The sequence below is a fragment of the Bos grunniens genome, chromosome 7, assembly GCF_055505025.1.
Source record: "Bos grunniens cultivar Pamir isolate PY7600 chromosome 7, Bosgru_T2T1.0, whole genome shotgun sequence".
Taxonomy (NCBI): Eukaryota; Metazoa; Chordata; class Mammalia; order Artiodactyla; family Bovidae; genus Bos; species Bos grunniens.
In genome coordinates this window covers 69,008,433-69,029,988 of record NC_141171.1, presented here as the reverse complement: position 1 = coordinate 69,029,988, position 21,556 = coordinate 69,008,433, and the positions used below count along the sequence as shown (strand labels likewise).

Here is a 21,556-nt window from a genome sequence, read left to right as displayed (position 1 = left end):
CACACAACAGAGCAGCACTCAGTCAAGAAAGGAAATGAAGTATTTATCTGTGCTACAATGGATGGACCTTGATAACATGCAGTTGACACAACTAATCATGTACGGTAGGATTCTATTTATAGGAAACATACAAAAATAGGGAAATCTACAGAGACAGAAGGAGACGGCTTAAGGCTGTAGAGACAGGGAAAAGGGTGTGAATGTACCAGGTGAGGGTTAGGTTGTTCTAAATTTGACTGCAGCTGCATAGCACTGGAAATATACTAAAAATTAATGGATTTATAAATTGGTGAATGGTGTGGTGTGTGAATTCTCTCTTAATAAACCTGTTTAAAAGTGTTGGAGAGAGGCAGGGGCAGACAGATTCCAAGAGACCAGAGGTAAGAGTGGAGGGGGCTGGGGAGGGGCAGAGCCTCTTTCCTGGGACACCTACCACCTCCATGACGTGGGCGCTCCACTTGGATAAGAGCTGCAGGCCCCGCAGGGCCAGGTCAAAGAGCTCGCGGTACTCCTCATCTGACTTCTGGCTGTCCAGCCCAGAGCCCGTCACCACCTAAGGAACATCGACCATCACCTTCACTGCCAACGAACCTGGCACTTTTCCATTGTATTTCACTAATCCCCCCAAGAACACTGCAAGGGAGGTGCTATTATTATACCTCTTGACTGATAAACTGAAGCTCAGACAAGTCCCTTGTTGGTCACATGGCTCACAAATGACTGAGGGTTCAAACTCAGGTGGTATGATGCCAGAGCCCCACTCACAATGACCCAGGTCAATTGCAGAGCAGTGGCTTTTCAGACTTTTGGGTCTGATTTACAGCAGGAAGTATATACTATATACTGACTGAGGTATTCAATACAGACACGAAATAACATTTTCCACAAAGAAACTTTGTGCTTAATACTTGAGACCTCCTCTGATTGTCCATTGTTTCATACCAAAATGCCACTTAGAGATCACTTAGTTGAATTCACAACCAATTACAAGTGACTCATTGACTGAAAAGCACTGGTGAAGACAAACATCTATTTGAACATGTAATATATTCCACAGCGAAATATAATATGCATGTATGCATGTGCATATATGCACAGACATGTGTATATATGTGTGCGTATACATATACATATTGAGCCAGTCCTCATTATTTGTGGGTTCTGAATTTGTGAATTTCCCTATTTACTAAAATTTATTTACAACCTCAAGATCAATCCTTGCAGTGCTTTCATGGTCATTTGCAGATGTGTGCAGAGTGGCAAAAACATCTGAATCACGTTCCCAGCTGAGGCTGAACAACACAGCTCTCTGCCCTCTTGTTTCAGCTCTTACTGTAAACAAGTGTCTCTTTCCTGATTTGCTTAATGCCCCGTTTTCCACTTTGTTATACTTTTTACTGGTGATTTCACTATTTAAAATGGCCCCTAAACACAGTGCTGACTCTCTGTCTATGCCTCTATAAAAAAGGAGGCTGTGATGTGCTTTATGGAGAAAATATGTATTTTATTTTTTAAATATTTATTGTTTGGCTTCACCAGGTATTGGTTGTGGCATGCAAACTCTTAGTTGTGGTATGTGGGATCTAGTTCCCTGGTCAGGGATTGAACTCAGGCCCCCTGCATTGAGAGTGTGGAGTTTTAGCCACTGTACCACCAGGGAAGTCCTGAAAATAGGTGTTTTAGATATACTTTGTTCAGGCAGGAATTATAGTGCTGTTGGGTATGATTTAATGTTAACAAATCAACAATATATATTACGTACGGTGACTTTAAACAGAAACGCATGTAAAACAAGGCTATATATTAAAAGTCAGCTGATAGAAACACTGTGACCAGAGGCTCACAGAAACCTAACCCTGTATTTTCTGGAGGAGTGATTATTTGCTGATTCAGTGTTGATGGCCACTTTATAAAACATAACTGTTGTGAATACCAAGAATTATCTGTATATATACACGCATAATGTGTATAATTTTAAAAATACCTCTGAGCCTGACTCATTCTTAGATCACACCAAAACTGGACAAGAATTGAATGGGGTCCCTGGCACCTACTTCCCTGGTGGCTCAGACGGTAAAGCGTCTGTCTACAATGCAGGAGACCCAGCTTCAATCCCTGGGTCGGGAAGATCCCCTGGAGAAAGAAATGGCAATCCACTCCAGTACTCTTGCCTGGAAAATCCCATGGACAGAGGAGCCTGGTAGGCTACAGTCCATGGGGTCGCAAAGAGTCGGCACGACTAAGCGACTTCACTTTCACTTTCCTGGCACTTAAATTATTCCCATAGCTTAGCTTATGCTCAATTCATTGGCCTATACAGTTAAGAAAGCCAAAGGTTTGCGCTTGACCCTGATCCATGTCCACCAGGAGCCCTGCTAAGAATGTGGGCCACTCATCTAATGACCATACTGCTTGCATTTGCTCTCATTTCAGATGTGTTGCCCACTTTTGGTCAGACATTTCCCTACTTTGGGTTTTGGAAAGAGTAATTACAGCTCCTAGCCACATGGTGGAGGCAGTGAGCACAAATGGAGTAGTGCAAAGTCATCCTGGAACTTCAAAAGGTAAAACAGGGATTGAAATCAGGAGACCTGTGCTTATTAAATCAACATATATATTCATTACAAGGTCTGCATAGAAAGAGCTCTAGAAGGATATATGAAAGTGAAAGTGAAAGTTGCTCAGTCAGGTCCAACTCTTTGCGACCCCATGGACTATACAGTCCATGGAATTCTCTAGCCAGAATACTGGAGTGGGTAGCCTTTCCCTTCTCCAGGGGATCTTCCCAATCCAGGGATCGAACCCAGGTCTCTCACATTGCAGGTGGATTCTTTACCAGCTGAGCCACAAGGGAAGCCCAAGAACACTGGAGTGGGTAGCCTATCCCTTCTCCAGAAGATCTTTCTGACCCAGGAATTGGACCGTGGTCTCCTGCATTGCAGAAGGATTCTTTACCAACTGAGCTATCAGGGAAGCCACAAAGGATAATATATATATACCTCCAAATGTTAATAATAGTGGCTTCTGGATGGTAGAATTTTACATGACTGATTTTCCCTTCTTTTGTCTATCTGTATTTTTTCTGAGGTTTGTGCACTAATTGTGTCTCCCTATTTAAACAAAGAAGAAAAGGAAAATCCAGTGGCAGTAAAAATGTAATTAGAGCAATCACAGGAGATTTTTATGACCTTCTTCTGTTCCTAATTATATTTACTGGCTTATTACAATGATTTTTACAATTGTTTTAAAATATTTAGATGGTACTATGAGCATGATTGTACAGAACTTTGTTTCTCTTGCCACCTAGGGTGGAGATGTTTAGATCATGTACAGACTAACAATTACTGGGCTGTTACTACCTGCTAGGTGCAATGCATTTTCCATACATCATAGTGTTTAATCCTCTCAATGAACCTTTCTGGATACTATTAGCTCCATTTTGCAGATGAGGAAACTGAGGCTCAGGGATGCGGAATAACTTGTGAAGGTCAGAAGCAGAACCAGAATCAATCCCAGCTCTGTCTGGCTCTTGGCCATTCTGCCCTCCTGCATCCAAATGTATTCCCTCACTCATCCACTCCCCAGGATCCCCAGGATCATTTCTTTTCTGGAGGTCCTCACCCCTTCTCACCCTAGTCCCACACGGGCCTCCATCCCACCAGCCAGAGCAAGCTCACCTCACTGTTGCTGTAACGAGCGAGTTCCGAGATGAAGCGGATGTGGTCATCACGGATCTGAACCATCTGCTCACAGATATTGTACTGGGGGCTGATGCTGCTCTGGGTGCATGTCCACCTGGGCAGAAAATCAGGGGGTCAGAGTGGGTCCTGGCCCTGGGAGGGGCAGGCTCCTTCCATCCACTAGTTAGTCTTGGTGCTCAGCTAACGTGACTGGCTCCACTGGGAACAACCAAGAGGTGTCCTACCCACCAGCAACAGTGCCTGCTAAATTCCACCGTAGGGACTGCAGGCTGCATGGAAAAGACTTTCCTTCTCCTACCTGGGGCTGGCCTCTTCTAAGGCCCAATCACACTTTCCCAGGTAACGGGTGTCCACAGTACTTACCAGTCACATGAGCTGGGAGGGACTTGCAGCCTCTCTAGGGCTACAAAGGGCTGGAATCCAAGCTAAGAAAAAGCAAGGTGGGTGACCTTCCAGATCTGTCAACTGACTCTGGCAGCACTATGTCCTGTGGGTGAAGCTGCCATTGACAAAGGCCTATGGGCGGGACTGGAAAAACCTAACGGGGTTGTATCTGTTTCGCAACAGCGAGTGGGGAACAGGGAAGCTCTTCACCAAGAGGAAGCTGCAGCCATCCTGAGAGGCACTGCTCTCTCTTGCCCTCATCTTCTCCCTCTTTCTCTCTTCTTTCTCCTCAACACTTCCCTCAATTTTTAAAAAAGAGATCTTTGAGAAAACATCTTAAATTGAGAAGAAATCAATGAATGGGAGTCTGCATTCTCCTTTGCCAACAGAACAAAAGACAACCCCGGTCACTGTCTTCTGCCATCTGGTGCCGGGTGACCAGGTGGACAGACTAAGCATGGGCACCAAGCGAGGCAGATACACATTTAGGGAGAATTTACTATTTCAGAAGGAGCTCTGAAGGGGCGCTCTAGAGAATACTGAGAATGCTGACACTTCCTCATGCCTATACTTTGACACAACCTTTATCCTGAGTTCCCTGTGTGGGTTGGGGACACATCACTCAAGCCCCTGCCCCCCACCCTGAGCACATCACCACTCCAACCACCTTCAGGTGGCTAAGAATTCACACAGGAAATAAGTCCAGCATTTGGGACTCCATGCTTTTCCTGGAAGACCTCCTCACATACCAGCAGCCACTGGGTTACGAAGCTCTCCCTGGTGAGACTCATCTGCAGTGGCTCAAAGGTGGTGGAGTTCAAGGACTCTGCATTTACGTATTTTTAAGGCCTTTATTCCCTCATCCCTGATGAAAACATGGTTTGTTCCCCTCTGGTGGAAATGTAGGCAGAAGAAGCCTCCTTAACAAGGCCAGAGATCAAAGGGGTAGCCAAGCCTGTAGCCCAGTGTTCCCCAAACTTCCATGAGGTGCTGATACCCCAGATCTTAGCACAGATGACCTAGAGGGTGGTTTATAAAACAACCTTGGAGGAGGCCATCGACCCACTTCACAGCTGGAACTGTTGGTACTATACCCTGCACGGCATACTTACTGCATGGACACAAGACCTGAGGAGAGAACCAGCGAGATGAAGAAGAAGGCCATCTCGCTCCATCTGACCACTGAGGGCCAGCACTCCTCCCCTTGCTGGGGGGCAGGAGGACTCCTGCTGTCCCCCTGCAGGTGGCATGGGCCACCACGGGGACAGAGAAGGGGCGGGGCTGTGCTCTGAGCGCTTTTGAACCCTGGCAGCAAAGGCTGAGTGCAAAAGGGCTCAGATCACCATCCGCTGCTCCCCTCTGTCAGGAGCCAGTGATGGACAGACTCCACCTGCCCAGGGTCTGGGGAGAGGGGAGGGACTGAAATGGCCCCTCGGCCCCCTGCCCGGGCTGGGCGTCCTTGCGGGAGCCGAGAGACATTACGGCAGGCACTCACTTGGACTTGTTCTCTTCATAGTGAGCACTGGTCTTAATGTATCTGGCCAGCTCTATCTGCATGTCGCCGAAAAGGGGCACCACCTGCAGCTGCTGCAAAGGAAGCAAACACAGCTTGTGAGACACGGAGGGAGGGACCGGCATTGCCTTCCACTGGGAGAGCCAGGCCTCCATGTGTGCCTCCGGGCTGACCCCTAGTTCTGACTCCGATGTTGCTACCATGTGACCCTGGAACCACAAAGAGCCTTAGCCAGCCTACAGGTCCTCCTCTGCCTCCAACCATCTCTATGTTCCAGCATCTGAGCCCAGAGAGGCAAAGAGACTTGTCCAAGGTTACCCAGCAGGCAGAACAGATGAAGAACGAGAGCCAGATGGCCTGCCTCCCAGGGCAGGGTCTTATCTGCTCTAATTTTCCTTGGATTAAAGGCTCCTCGCTGTTTCAAACTCTGGACCAGATGTGAGGGCCTGAATTCCACTGGCTGGGAGTGACCTTTTTGAGAAACTCCACAAGGTGAATTGAAGCCTTGAACACCCAACACCAGAGGGCAGACGACTCCCATCCGAAGAGGAGGACTAATGGTGGGGAGGCTGGTATTCACTGTCTGCTTCTGATTCATGAGGCACTACAGTGCTAAGTCCTTCAAAAGCAGAGGACTTTTAGGGCAGTGAAACTATTCTGTATGAGACCACAATGGTAGATAGAGGGGCTTCCCTGGTGGCTCAGCAGTAAAGAAACCGCCTGCCAATGCAGGAGACACAGGAGACCTGGGTTCCATCCCTGGGTTGGGAAGACCCCCTGGGGGAGGGCATGGCAACCCACTCCAGTATTCCTGCCTGGAGAATCCCAAGGATAGTGGAGCCGGGTGGGCTATAGTCCATGGGGTCACAAAGAGTCAGACACAACCGAGCAACAAAGTACAACAATGGTAGATATAGTCATTATGCGTTTGTCAAAACTTACAGGATGCACAATGCCATGAGTTATCCCTACTGCACCCTCTGGGATCTGGGTGATAATGATGTGTCAACAGTGCAGATTTATGGACTAAAACAGATGTCCCTCTCTGCTGGTGAGTTGTGATAATGGGGGAGGTTGGGTATGAGTAGGGATAGGAGTTATATGGGAAATGTCTCTTCATTCTGCTCAATTTTGCTATGAGCCTAAAACTGCTCTTAAAAAATAGTCTATTAAGCAAAACAGAAAACAGTTATCTCACTCCATAGAATAGCTGAGTGAGATCAGTACTACTATTATTCCCATTTAACAAGATGGACAAATTGAAGCTTTGACAACTCAGCTAGAGTGATTTTTTTCACAAAGTCACACCAGCTAGAAGCCAAGGGGCCAGAATTATAACCCAGGGTTCTGACACCTATGTCGTTCATTGAATCCTCAAGGGAACCCCATAAAGTAGACACCCTTAGCATTCCTATTTTTCAGGTTAGAGAGCTCAGTTTCAGAGAAGCTCTGTGACTTTCCCAACATCACCCAGTTATGTAGTGGAAGAGAGAGACTAAAACCCAGGTCTGTGTGAGGTGAGACTGTGGTCTTCAATTCCACCCCCATCTCATTTATGTGGATTTAAGCAGGGGTGGACTTTACTAGTTCCCCCAAGATAAGCCCAGTTTTCATTTTGGGCAGTCCTAGAGAAAAATGAAAGTTCTGGCTTCAAAAAGAAGCCAAGCCAAGCCTTAGGATGCTTTTGGTGACTTGTGCATGTGTGCTAAGTCACTTAGTCGTGTCTGACTCTTTGTGACCCCATGGAGTGTGGCTCACCAGGCTTCTCTGTCCATGGGATTCTCCAGGCAGCAATACTGGAGTGGGTTGCTATGCCCTCCTCCAGGGGATCTTCCCTGTCCAAGGATTAAACCAGCGTCTCTTGTCTCCTGCATTGGCAGGCTAGTTCTTTGCCACTAACACCATCTGTGAAGCCCCTTGGGTGACTTACTTCCCCACTAACCTCCAAGAGTCAGTGAGACCCAGGCCCAGCCACATCTTCAAAGGGATCCACTTTTAATTTAAGCTTGGTTTTCCCATGTCTGATCTCAGAGGCTCTACTCCATACCTGAAGTGCCTGATGCTAGGACACACTGACAATATGGAACTGACTTACAAAGTAGAAAATCCCTTTGCAAAAACCTCAAAGGCAGACCTCAAGGTTTGTTGTTAAAGATTTTGGACCACAAGATGAAGTCTCTGAGGCACTGGAATGGACTGAGAGCAGGCTGGACCCCATAAGGCATTCTGCCCAGAGGTAGGGAGCGGAGTAGGCCTCTGGTGGGCCAGGAGAGTCTGTGAGCTTGTGAACGTGAATCCTGTAATTGTGAGCTCTGATTTATACTGAAAATTAAAGCAGGCTCTGTCTTCTGGGACACACGTCTTTCTTTAGATGGCAAGGGGTTTCAGACAAGTGTAAAAGCAGTGTGTGGAAAGCATTGCAAGGCCTTCTGGCTATGTTCTGAGACTGAGGCACACACCTTCAATAGCGTGGATTCCTCCACCCAAGGCAGCTAGGGCCCCTGTATCTATCCTCCTCCTCCTCTTGGGATCCTTTGAGCCATAGTTTAATCAATAAGCACCACACTTTGCTGCCTAATTTCATTCCTTTCCCCAGAGAGACCACCCCCTGGCTCACTGCCCAGCCCCAGCCCCAGGTGCTGACCTTAAAGAACTTATCAATTTTGCTGAGGTTGATTCTCTTCTTGGCATCCAATTTGTAAATGTTACTGACATTCCCATCCATCAGGTACAGACCAAAACCCATTACCTAGCATGAGAAGAGGCAGAGACAGAAGCCAGTCACATCCATTGGAAACGTTCCAAAAAACCAAAAAAAAAAAAAAAAAAGCAGATGTGGATATGTGCACACCCACACCCCCTGTAGTGACATATTCTATTTCAAAAACCCATGTGTTGTCACAAAGAAGGACACGTAGAACTAATCTCAATCAGAAATGTGATTTCTGTGAAGACATGCAGAGGACTCTTGTTTATTATTGTGGTGGCCACTTCTTGAGTCCTCATGAAGCCCATAGTCCATGGGCCAGAGTCTATGCTTAGGGATTTAGAAGACATTATCCTTAATTCTCACCATCTTATGAGTCAAATTCTATATGATAACCTTATTCTACAGATGAGGAGCTGGAGACACAGAGAGGTTAGACACAGCTGCAGAGATAGGATCTGAACTGGGATCTACCAGCATGTATGCACTTAGATCCTCGAGAAAGACTGAGTGGTGCTGCTGTTGCATCCCCAGGCCCTGGCAAACACTGCGGGCACTTGATGCATACTCACTAGATGGTAAAGGAATGTGAAACCCTTCACCCCTTTCCCCAAGGAAACTACAACAAAGATTCCCAAGGAATCTCATCGGTGATTTCATTAACAAAAAGAACACGTTTTTGCTGACAGTGCCCTATAGGCAGGTTGACAGGCTGATTCTAAACATTCCAGTCCATATAATATTGGGGTGGCCAAAAAGTTCATTTGGGTTTTTCCATACAATGTAACGGAAAAACTAGCATGAACATTCTGGCCAACCCAATAGTTTCCTGCACGCTGGCTTACTTTGCTCCTTTTGTCAAATGTACAGCAAGCCCGAGGGAGCCTGAACAACTAGGCTGAAAGCAGCTTTCTCGGCTCTCCGTTGCTATGTGACGGGGGATTAGTCATGCCTGACACCTAAGGGGCTGGGCTAGAGGATGGGTACTTATGGCTCTGCAGGGGGTGTGCCAGACTTTTCCATTTAAGGTGAAAGGCGCCCCCTGCTGGCATCTGAGTTTACTAACACACTGTAGAGAAACTGCAAAACTCCAAGAGGCCAGGTTGAGAATTGAGAGGGAGAAGGCTGGGAAGCCGAGATGTGGGAGGATTAAAAGCAGGCAAGAGAAATGAAGAGCGGAGAATCTGATAGCAGCATGTAAGGATGATTGGTGAAGTGGGGTTTAGTAACCTAGTTTGTGGAAGCAACAATTCTGGGCAGAGCTGTGGTAATTGCCTGGACATAGCACTGGTGTGAGAAAGGCTGCTGAACTCTGGGTGACTTCTCTGAATTTCTGACTGAGCAGAGGAAGCCAGAGTGAATGAGTCACAAAGCCACACTCTCCTGCAACCTTCTTCGAGATGCTATGGAAATGTAAAGAAGGGAACACCAACAGGGTTGGTATTCTGGAAATAAGAGGCAACATGGAGGGGAAGAAAAAGTCAAATCACCAGGGGAACTCTGAAAGGGAAGAAAGAAATTAAAGAGGTGATGCAGTGTGTATAAAGAGTATGGAGAATGTTATTCATTTCAGTACTATTGTTTTCAGAGAGAAGTTAGAAGTAACCTAAGCAGCTTAGGATAGAATAATGGCTAAAGAAATGGGAACTCATCCATACAACATTATTTAAGGGCTGCATGTTATTCCAAATGCACTTAATGAAATGGGATAAATAATACACATACATAATTTATGTAAACTGCATATGTTGAAAATACATTAGCACAGAAAAAAAGAGAAAGATAGACATCAAAATGCTAAAAGTGTTATCTCTGGGTGGAAAGATTAAAAGAGATTCGATTTTTTAATGCTTTTCTGTTCAGAATTTCTACAATGATAAACATCACTTGATAATTTAAAAATGAAATGTGTAAACTGATGAGACAAACATGACCGTTTTGACAAAATATAGTAAAAGCTATAAGATTTTGCCTTCCCCTTTAGGTTGGCAATTTTCCTCTAGGATTCTGACTTAACAAGAGTATGGACATAAAACGCCACAGAGTTTCAATGCACTTTAGCAAACAAATACCAAGTGATAGGGGATTTGTTAAATGATAATGTCCCCATATAATGAAATACTAGGTAGCCTTTAAAAGTCACATTGTAGACATAGCCTTAATGCTGTCTAGAAAGGTGTACACAGCATATCAAATGGAAAAAATTGGTTACAAAACCTTTTGTATAGTAAGATCTGCACTCATGCTTAAGCAAGAAGAAAGAAACAACCTTTTAAAATGATTTTAAATAAGAAGGAGGTGAGGGGGTATGACCGAGGGAGCTGTACCTTGAGGAGCATGTGCTTCTCACTGGGGGTCAGATACATCTTGTTCTCGTAGTAATCCACGCAGATGTTGACAATGTCGGCCAGCAGCTCCTCGTAGCCTGGGATCACTTCCAGTTGCTGGTGGAGACACTAAACAGCAGTGCCCCCACTCTGGTTAGCCCCTGTCCTGCATCCTCCTCACCTACAGCACCCAGGATGGCTCACTGCTGGGCCCTGGGGCAGTGCACGGCCTTGCCGACCACATCAGGTGGAGGGGAGCCTGCAACCTCTCCTCAGTGTCTACAGTGGTTGGTCAGAGCTGCCGCACATCACCGAGGGCAGGGGCTTGCCCCTTAGGGGCTTCTGTTGTATTTCCTGGCAGTTCTCATGGTTAGAAATGCTTTATCTGGCTGAACTAAAAGCAGTTCAGCTTTATAGCAATCAGCCTGTGGTCATCTCAGCTTAGTTTTGAGGGTGTGTGTGGACTGAGCCCCAAATGTCTCCAAGGATGTGAGTGGGAAGACCCAGCTCAGTGGAGGAGAAATGGGCCAGCAGGCATCTCCCAGTACAGGACTCGGCAGTACAAAGACATTTCCTGTACAAGAAGACCTGAGGTCTCCATCCCAGTCCCCTTCTCTCCAAAGGGACACACCATTGAGTGGGAATATCCTGGGAAAGCCATGGCGGTAACTATAACCGCATCTTATGTCCTTGTCTGTTAAGCTCTACATGCTATAGTATCTCATTTATTTCTCACTGCAATCCTAAACAGCCCCATTTTACAGATGAGGAAACAGAGGCTGAGACTTGCCCAAGGCATCATAGTAGGGCAATGGGGGGTCCAAGATTAGAAAACAAGGCAGTCTAACTCCAGAACCCAAGCTCTCAACCTATACCAACCTATACCGGGGCAGAACACTGGCTAGATTTTCCAAGGACAAACTGCAGAGGGTGAAGGGGCCATCTGTGGCTGGGAAGGGACACTTAAATCTGCAGCTTAAAGCTTGAGCAGAGCAGAGGGGACGAATGATCTGGGTGGAGCTCCTCTGCCTGTGGGTCCCCCAACCTCCAGGCCCCAGCTTGCGTCCCAGGACGCTGGGTCAGGACTGACATAGGTTTGCCATCACCTGGGTGATCCTGTTGTGGTTGGCCAGGAACATGGACAGGTTCTGCGACTCCTGGATGGACTGGGGGTCAGCCATCTTCCTCAGGAACTGCGCTGCCCTGGACAGGGTGGTGTAGAGAGGGATGCTCATGAATAGCCGGCCTAAGCCGGGCCTCAGCTCCCACCTAACCCAGCCGGGCCCTGCTCCCAGCTAACCCAGATACACTATCCCCGAAGTTGCAGGGCTCTGAATGGCACAAGTGACTCTAACATCGAAGGAGAGCCTGTTCTGGAGTCATTTCACTTGGAGCTGTTTGCACCCCTGTAATAAGGGTACCTGAAATTAAGAAGCAAGAATGCACGGAAGCTCAAAGACTAGGCAAGTTTAAGGGTAGCTAGCATGCCATCAACCAGCCCAAGGGGTAAGACCTAGTGAAACGGGCATCCCGAGCCTTGCAGTGACCTCCAGCAAAACTACACGGTACGTCATGGGGAAGAATCACAAGCAGCGGAATGTTCTGTTTTTTGGGTATTATGTTGCTTATAGGAAAACCTCAATGTTTCCAAACATTGTAGGGAAAGCAAAAGTCTACTTAACCTGGTGGGACTGAGGGGATGATGGGTGTGGGGAACACAGCAGGCCTTGAAGGGGGGAAACCACTGCCCTGGGACTTCTCCAGCCTGGCCTGGAGGTGGAGTTGGTGCAGCCCGTGTCACCAGGGACCGTGGAACACGGACAAGACACAGCAAGGTCCCAGCCAGTCCCCAGAGCATGTCAGCTGTGACCATGATGGCAGGAGTTGGCCAAATCTGGGGAGAGTTTGGGGGGAAGACACTGTACCATGAGCTGTCTATGGAATCTCTGTGAAATTGCCATTTCTGAATGGGGCTCTGTCTTCTGGGTACTGACAGGTTTCAGTTCACTAAGGAGGATAAAACAGTGAGGATCAGTCTGTTGTCTGCTTTCTCCGGTTACCTCAGAGCCCCAGGAGGAGGTGGTTCAAGGACAGGGGCCCTCTTCATCATGACACGGCAAACTCTTCCCAAGACATATGTATGGACACCCTGGAGCTTATCTGAGCCTCAAGCAACACAGGTGGATTTGCTACTTTCACCTGCCCTCCCCCACTTTGGGGTGGCTGTATACACATTTCTGGAGAGGAATGACCGCCCCCCACTCTCAGTCCTTCTTTCTTGTGAGCTGCCATTGACCCTCAACTGACCCCAAGGGCGAGCACCGCCCCCATCAGCACCACGCCAACATACTCGTACATAGTATCTGATGGAGGGATCGGCACAGGACCCAGGCTGAGGCAAGGACAATCCTTCTTGGGGCTTTTGCAAAATATTTGCAAGGAGCTGCATCCTTTCCTTCCTTAGGAACTGGGGTTGCTATGCTGACTGGAGGGACGCTGCTGGAGGCCATACAGGGCATGAGCCTGAGAATGAAGCGGTCACTGGGGAAAGCTGAGCTGAGAGGCAGAAGGAACCAGATCAACAGCATCACCTGAGTACCTGGATCAGGTAGACCAGGACTTTTGTGTTCTGGGAGCCAACCCAGTTTCTTCTTTCACATGAGCAGTTTGAACTGGCTTTCTGATTCTTGCAGAGAATGACTCCTGTGGCCATTTTAGGATTATATTAATCATAATATAATCTCAGACTGCATGAGACACAGAAAATGCTGCTCCACTGGTGGGGTAAATGAGGATTTGATTCCACCTCGAGATAGAAAACCCTGCCAAGACCCAGTTCTGCAAAGCTCAGCTCTGTATCTTACTCCTTAAGCTGCAAAAACAGAGGCAGACTCAACCCTGCTGTGTCTGTGGAGTGGCTAGCTTGGTTCTGAGCCTGTTAGGAGGGCTCTGTTTTCTCTCTCCCACAGGCCGGCTGCCTAGGAAGATGGGGCGGGGGAGGGAGAGGAGCCCTGACCTCTTGTAGGCAGAGTGGTCGTTCTTGACACTGCACTTCATATTCTTCAACTCGTCCAAGACTGCAAACATGTTGATGAACTTGCCCAGGGTCAGGAGGTAGGCCTCGGAGACAAAGTCCTTCCTCCGCTCGGCATGGCATAGTCGCTTCACCTCACTGCAGAACCGCTCAATAGCTTTGCGCTGTGGGCAGAGGGGCAGCGGGTTAGGACTGGGCAGCCTGGTGGGGCAGCTCGCTGAGCTCCCTGGTGGGGAGCTGGTCAAGGCTCCCTGGGGGCTCTACTCAGAGCCTGGGCTTTTAGAGAAAGGCAAAACTGCCCAGAGGTCTTCCTCAGAGGAGTCCTGAAATCCTAAGCTGATTTCTAGAGGGAAGCCCAGAACCTGTCCCCAAGTGAGCCAAACCAATGAATTTATTCACCCCCTCCTTGCTGAGAAAGCTGCTATCTTGTCATGTGTGATTCCTAGCACCTAGAACAGTGCAGGCACCGGACAATTAGTGGGTAGCAATGGACAGTGAGAGGGACACTCAGAGAAAGAGCTCCATTCATCCAATAGATGCTGTTTATTGAGGATCTCCTATGTGCCAGGCATCATTCTTGGCCCTGGGGTAAAGTGGGGAACAAAACAGAAAAAAAAGTCTCTACCCAAAGGAACTTATATTCTAGTGATGGGTGACAGAAAACAAAATATCAAATAAATTCTCTATATCAGAATGTGGTATGAGCTGTGGAGAAAAATAAAGCAAGGAAAGGAGATAGGGAGACCTTCAAAGACCAGATCAAGCCACTTTCTCCTTCCAGAGTGTAAGTCCAACAAAACTTTGCAGGATGATGGAAATGTTCTGTATCTGCACTGTCCAACACAATGGCCACTCATCACATGTGAGTACCGAGCACTGGAAATGCAAGTGCCAAGGAGGATACGCATTTTACATTTTATTTAATTTGAATTCAAGTAGACGGCCATACATGGCTACTGGCGACTGTACTCGACAGAGGAGTTTTCGATTACTCTATAGCCTCCCTTCTCTAAATACATCTTGTCAGGAGGCCCTCAGTTTAGTACTTACTTCATTTTGGGTAGTTTTGCTCTCTTGGAACTGTCTTCCCAAAGAGCTCTTAGGCCCCTTGAAGGCAGGTCCATGATGCTAATAACAGCATCTGTGAGTTAGTAAACCTGCTCTGTAGCAAGGGCTCTACAAATAGGGCTCTTTACTAATGGACCTTATTTATCCTTAGAGAAAACCTGTGAAATGGGCATTCTTTCCAGAGGGTGAGAATATTGAAGGTGTCAGAGGTCTGAAATGACTTAAGGTCCCAGCCAGAAGGTGGCAGAACCCTGGCTTGCTCTGCCTTCAAGGCTCAATCTGCATCTTCCCCACCACTTCCAGGAGGCCAGCACAGAGCTGGGCACAGGGCTGAGCCTGGGCCAGTGCTTGCAAGTCTACTTATGAGGCTCATAAACACATGCAGAACACATGGAGGGCACAGGGTGCATGGCAGGACTCCCACCCAGGCACAGGGTGGGCTTAAATTGCTCAGCCTGCATTCCTGAATGGCTTCCAACAAAACCACGATAACCAGCTTGCCCTCTTACCTCTTACTCACAGGAATCTTTGGCCATCTTTTCTCTTTTCCTCCTTTAAACACTTGCTCTTCTTGGCCTCCCAGCTGGTCTCCCTGCTCTTACTCTTCTCCCCTCACCTCCACTCCCTCGCCCTTGACACCTGCCCCTCACCTCCCATCCACTAGCCACACGGCAGCAAGAATGTTGTTTCAACAGTCTGATCAGATCATGTCACTGGAAACCTCCAACAGCTTCCTGTAATGCTTGAAGAAAATCTGTGTTCTTTTCACAGCTATAATGCCTATATGAGTGAGTCCCTGCTCACCTCTCCAACCTCACTTTTTCTCACTCACTCAGCTCACTATGCAGCCTCCTTGGCTTCGCTCCATTTCTTAAACCCGTCGTGCTTCTTGAGCTTGCAGGGCCTTTGCCTCTGCAGTTCCTTCTGCCTGGATCATCTGCCCCTGGTTCATCACCTGCCCGCCTCTTTCACATCATACAGATCTCAGTTCAAACGCTACCTCCCTTGAGGCTGGCCCTAAAGTTCATCCATGTCGCAAACACCCTCCACGCCAGAGGTTTGCTAATTGCACTTTATTCACAGCACATGTTCTGTTGGGTATTGTTTATGGTCAGTCTCTCCTCCCACCCAAAATACTCTTCTTTGCCCACTAGGATGCGAATTGTATGGAGGGAGGGTGCTTGTCTGTCTTGCTCACCCTGGGGTGGGTCAGGGGCACTGGACAGTGTTTTGACGAACGAATGAAGATCACGGCACAGAAATCCAGACCCTTGTGTCTAGAAGGTGGGGGCCTTCTCAGTTGTCCTGGCCCAGACCCACCCCGACCCCTCACCTGAAAGTACATGAACTTCATGAGCTTGGTGACCTCGGGCTCCAGCACTTCTACCGTCTTCTCATAGATCTCTACTCGGTTGGGCTGCTCATTGCATTTCACCTGCAGGGAGACAGGGGGTTTCACACACCCTGGTTTGCCCAGGCAGTCCTGGTTCACACCTGCTGTCTTATTAATAGGGCCCGTTTTCACCCTCGAATGCACTTCATTTAGGATGAGAAGTGATATGGTGACTACACAGTGAGAGGAGGCTGGGGCAGCCCTGATGAAGAGTGAGTGCTTCTAGGCAGGACTGCCCCCTAGACATCGGCTGCAGGAAGGAAACCAGCTGGTCCCGGAACAGAGCCCTCCTCCCCCACAGTCTGTTCTAGGCCCCCGCCATGTGCTGTACACAGGTTTACATTCATCTACAGGGTCTCCCTCCTTCCTACAGGGTCTTCCTCCCTCTTTCCCTCAGTACTACCCCAGGGGGGCCTCTGCCAGATTCTAAGCAGCGAAGAATGTTCTGTCCATGGCTCTGAGTGCACTCGGGGCAAAGCCCCTGTGCACACCCGGGCCCAGCGAGGAGCCCATTTTCTCTGCCCAGGGGTTTTCGGCACATCAGAAGCACGTGGCAGGTGTGTTCACAGCATGTGCACACAAGGCTGCTAACAGGTCATCGACACTGAAGAGTCAGCAAAGGGTAATAAACACAAGGACATTCTTCACACTGTTGTTTAGAAATCGTGGAAATGGCAGCACGAGCTAAACATCCACTGGTCAATGATTAAATGGATAAAGTATTAATACGAGGCAGTATCATTAATGTAACCGTTAGGGCTGATGGGACAGATCTCTGACCTGACGTGGAAAGACTGCTACCATAAATCTGGGTGGAAATAGCTGCAGGAAAGTAAGGGTAATTTAATCCTGTTTTTATTGAATAAAACACAAAACTGTGTGTGTGCTGGTGTGCCCATATATAATACAGGTACAGAGACTCTGAAAGGGTGTGAACCAAGCTGCTAGTAAACAGTTCCCTCTGGGGGTTAGGACTGTGAGCAAGGGAGAGGAATGGTTTCTGTTTACACACTTGGGGTTTGTTGCTTTCGTGATGGTGGGACCCATGAATATAATATAATAATGATAAAAATACTATCTGTATGTGTTAACATGAAAAAAGTCAGCTATAAAGAATGAAGTGAAAAAAGCAAGTGGCGGAACCATATAAATACGAAACAACATGCTTTAGTAAATGACAATAATTTACAAAATAATAATCAGAAATATTCATGTTGTTGGAGGAAAGAGAGTCAGATGAACATGCGGCAAAGGGTCCACAGTGATTACGCTTTGGTGGGAGGTGGCGATTTGGGTGGTGGAGGGAGGGGGTGAGGCTGTCTTGCTTTCTACTTTACACCTTTCTGCAGTGGTTTGGGTATTGTACAGTTAGCATATACTGCTTTCAAAATGAAAGGATAATGAGAAATTGTTTAAAGTTGGTGTCAGTTTTATGGGATGCTCTCTGCATGTGTTCAGTGAGCCCCCTTGGGTAGGAGACTCTGCTTCACGCCCTGTCGCCTGGACAAGGTCAGTTACCTGGACGGGGGTGGATGGAGGGAGGAGCCACCCCTTGTGGTGCAGGACTCACCTGGGGGATGGCCCGGGAACAGCTGCGCCAGGTGTACAGCATGACTGCATACTCGTGCCCTTCCTCCAGCATTTCATTCTGAAAAGCAAAACACGCTCAGCAGGGAGAAAGCACTCCAGGGCCACGAGACTTCTCAACAGCTCCCCTTGCCTCCACATCCTTGGATTCACAGTGTGGTCTCTGGACCAGCAGCATCAGCATTGCCTGGTGGGGTTGCTTATTAGAAATGCAGAGTCTCAGGCTCTTCCCTGGGTCTTTGGGATCTGAATCTGCATTTCAATAAAATCCCCAGGGAACTCTCATTCCCCGGTGCACAATAAGTTTGAGAAGCACTGGCCTAAATTATCCTCATCAGTCACCCCAGGGCTCTATCAGCCTGACACACTTTTCAAAGACAGACAGCTACCTCAGAAAGGTGGAGCAGACCCACTAGTTCCAACTGCAAAAGCTGTCCCAGACAGCAAGAAAACAAGCAAGCAGCCAAAGAGTATGCACAGCAGGTAGGTTGAAAAAAAAAAGAGTAAAAATTATGGAAGTATATTATTGTGTGGACTTCCCTGGTAGCCCAGTGGTAAAGAATACGCCTGCCAATGTGAGTTCAATCCCTGGCTTGGGAAGATCCCCTGGAGAAAGAAATGGCAACCCACTCCAGTAGTCTTGACAGGGAAATCCCATGGACAGAGGAACCTGGTGGGCTACAGTCCATGAGGTTGCAAAGAGCTGGACATGATTTCAAGATTAACCACAATATTACTGTGTATTGAAAAATATCTTGGTGGAATATATACCAAGACTGTGAGGAGCAAGCTCTCTGTGGGGCTGGATAAATGGGAGCTTTCACTTTTCGTATCACACAGCGCTATAATGTTTGCATTTTAATAACAGCCCATGTTGCTATTTCATACGCAGGAAGATGGTTAAGATCAAGATTAAGATTTTTAAAAATAATACAGAGCAGATGGTAAAATTAACAACAGCATGAAAATTAAATCTGATTACTCACCCCATCTAGTAACTGCTTCACCTAGTAACTGCTTCAGTGGAAAGAGCCCTAAACTCAGGGTCCAAATATCAGGGCTGAAGTCCCAGCTTCACCACTTCCTAGCCCTTTGGCCTTCAGGAAGTCACTTAACCTAAAATTCTCCATTTAGTCATCTGTATGATGATGATGACAACAACCTCAGAGAATTTTGTGAGAATTGAATAGAATACAAACACACGGTTGTGGTTTAGTCGTGTCCGACTCTTTGTGACCCCATGGACTATAGCCCGCCAGGCTTTTCTAAGAGTCCATGGGATTTCCTAGGCAAGAATACTGGAGTGGGTTGCCAATTCCTTCCCCAAGGGACCTTCCTGACCCAGGGATCAAACCCACCTCTCCTGCATTGCAGGCGGATTCTTTGCTACTGAGCCACCAGGGAAGCCCACAAAAATACATACACACTAGGCAATCTGTAAAGAGAGTTTGGAGTATTACTAGGGAAAAGATAGTCTGGCAGTTCCTCAGAAAGTTAAATCACAGAGTTACCATATGATCCAGCAATTTCACTCTGAGGTATATACCCAAGAGAAATGAAAGCATATGTCCACAGTGAAACTCCACACTTGCTCACAGCAACATTATTCTAACAGTCAAAAAACAGAAACAACCCAACTGTGTCCATCGATGGATGAATGGATAAATAAAATGTGATGTAGCCGTGCAGAGGAATAGTATGCATCTGTGAAAAGGAATGAAGTACTGATCCATGCTACAACATGGACGAACTTTGAAAACACTATGCTAAGTGAAAGAAGGCAGACACAAAAGGCCACTATTATGCGATCCATTTAGATGAACTGTTCAGAATAACCAAATCTACAGAAACAGAAACCAGATTAGTGGTTGTGGGAGAGCGGAATTGGGAAGGACTGCTACAGGGTTTGGGGTTTCTCTTTGTGGTGATAGAAGTTAGACAGGGGCAATGTCTAACATTCACAATGTATAACATTGTGAATCTACCATAAAAATAGTGAACTATACACTTTAAATGGTGAATCTTATGTTATATGAAGGACATCTCAAAAAATATACTAAAAAAATTGTATTACTAGGCCGTCTCTTTTGTAAATGTTCATACTGATACAAAAACGAGCCTTTTCTCATTTAATTTTTATCCCACACATCATATCTATTTCATAATATCTTCCTAGCACAAGATCAGATTCAATTTGGAGCTTATTCCTTTTTATAGTTTTGTTTTCAACGGCAAATGTCACTGACGAGTCACACTTTCAATTCTTAATTTAGAGAACTCTTTAAATCAGTAACATGTTGTCCTTGAGACCAGAGAGAACCAAGATCAAGTCTGTGGGTCTTCTGCTGCCTTTGCTTCAGAACATGTGTCAGAAAAGGGAAGTGACAGTAACGTGTAGGGAACATGTGTCTAATTATTAGCATCAAGCTGCTCACTGACAGGTGTTAGTATCCCACTCATTCACCCACTGAACATTTCACTGAGCACTCACGTATTCCCCTTCAGTGCTCCACGCTAGGAACAGGCCAGTGAAAAAGAATGCTGTGGACTCTGCCCTGCGGACAGCTCAGCTGACCATCAGTAAGGTTTGTTGTATAATCATGCCTGGAATATAGAGGTCAGGATGGTGTGGTGGATAGAGCCTCAGGGAATTTGAGTTCTGTTCTTGGCTCTGCTTGGACCCACCTTTTACCTGGAAAATGTCATGGTTTCATCATTTGGAGGCAGAGAATTGGCCTAAATCTGCAGTCCCCAACCTTTTTGGCACCAGAAACTGGTTTCAGGGAAGACAACTTTTCCATGGACCAAGGTGGGGGATGAAGGTGGTTTCAGGAGGATTCAAGTGCATTACATTTATTGTACACTTTATTTCTATTCTTTCTTTCTTTCTTCATATTATTATTACATCAGTTCCACCTCAGATCTCCAGGCATTAGAACCCAGAAGTTGGAGCTCTCTGGCCTAAGTCACTAGTTCTCAACCTGGCTACCCATTAGTCACCTGGGTAACTCTGAAAACTCCTGATGCCCAGGATGGACTCCAATGGAATGAAATCTTTATCTCTGGGGGAGGGGTCTAGGCATGAGTGTTTTGTTTTTTTTTAATGCTTTCTAAGTGATTTCAATGTGCAGCCAGGTTTACAGCTGCAGGACTAAGGATCTCTCAGGTTCTTTATATTTGTAAGATCCTGTAGGTCCATAATTTAACCCAATGTGAATTCAGTTCAAGTTTCAGATTCTGGCAGACTGTACCTCTCAGCACTTAACTTTGGACACTAGGCCCCCATCCTACTCCCAGCAAAGAACCCTTGACTGTTCCTTGTAGCTGGTCAATTACATGGTTTACACACTTTCTCCTCCTCTTCTTCTTTTCTCTGGCTATCCTGCCCTTTGAGAGATTCACCTTGCTCCAGTGTGGGCAGGAGTAATACAAGAAGATGAACATCGAATGAAGCCTCTTGCTGCTGCTAAGCTACTCTAGACAAAGTCTGAGCAGGGTACAAGGATGAAACTGTTGAGGAAGTGAGGTTTGGGTATTATCCATGAACATCAGCAGTGCACCCTATTTTGGACTTTGCCTAAAACCTTATCAACACTATCCCTGCATCAGTAGAATAGTGGCCCCCAGAAAGATGTCTGCAACCTAAACTGTAGGACCTATGGAAACAATACCTTACATGGCAAAAGGATGAATGAAGCTAGGAACCTTGAGATGGGGAGGTTATCCTGGGTTATTGGGTGGACCCAGTGTGATGGCAAGGGTCCTAAGGGAGGTGAGAGTCAGGGCAGGAGATGTGAGGATGGAAGCAGAGACTGAAGTGGTGTGACTGCTGGCTGGAAGAG

The 21,556-nt window shown here is 47.0% G+C and overlaps 1 protein-coding gene across 1 annotated transcript in view; it reads right to left on the bottom strand.

Annotated features, from left to right (window-relative positions):
* CYFIP2 (cytoplasmic FMR1 interacting protein 2) overlaps positions 1–21,556 on the bottom strand; it is a 134,375-nt gene that overhangs the window by 86,824 nt on the left and 25,995 nt on the right. Inside the window, exons 4-12 of the mRNA XM_086413755.1 lie at positions 17,698–17,775; positions 16,068–16,169; positions 13,649–13,830; positions 11,739–11,835; positions 10,633–10,761; positions 8,243–8,347; positions 5,581–5,672; positions 3,678–3,795; positions 434–553 (exon numbers count right to left, since the gene is read on the bottom strand). Coding sequence (XP_086269881.1) covers positions 434–553; positions 3,678–3,795; positions 5,581–5,672; positions 8,243–8,347; positions 10,633–10,761; positions 11,739–11,835; positions 13,649–13,830; positions 16,068–16,169; positions 17,698–17,775 — 1,023 coding nt within the window. The remainder of the gene's footprint in view (positions 1–433; positions 554–3,677; positions 3,796–5,580; positions 5,673–8,242; positions 8,348–10,632; positions 10,762–11,738; positions 11,836–13,648; positions 13,831–16,067; positions 16,170–17,697; positions 17,776–21,556) is intronic.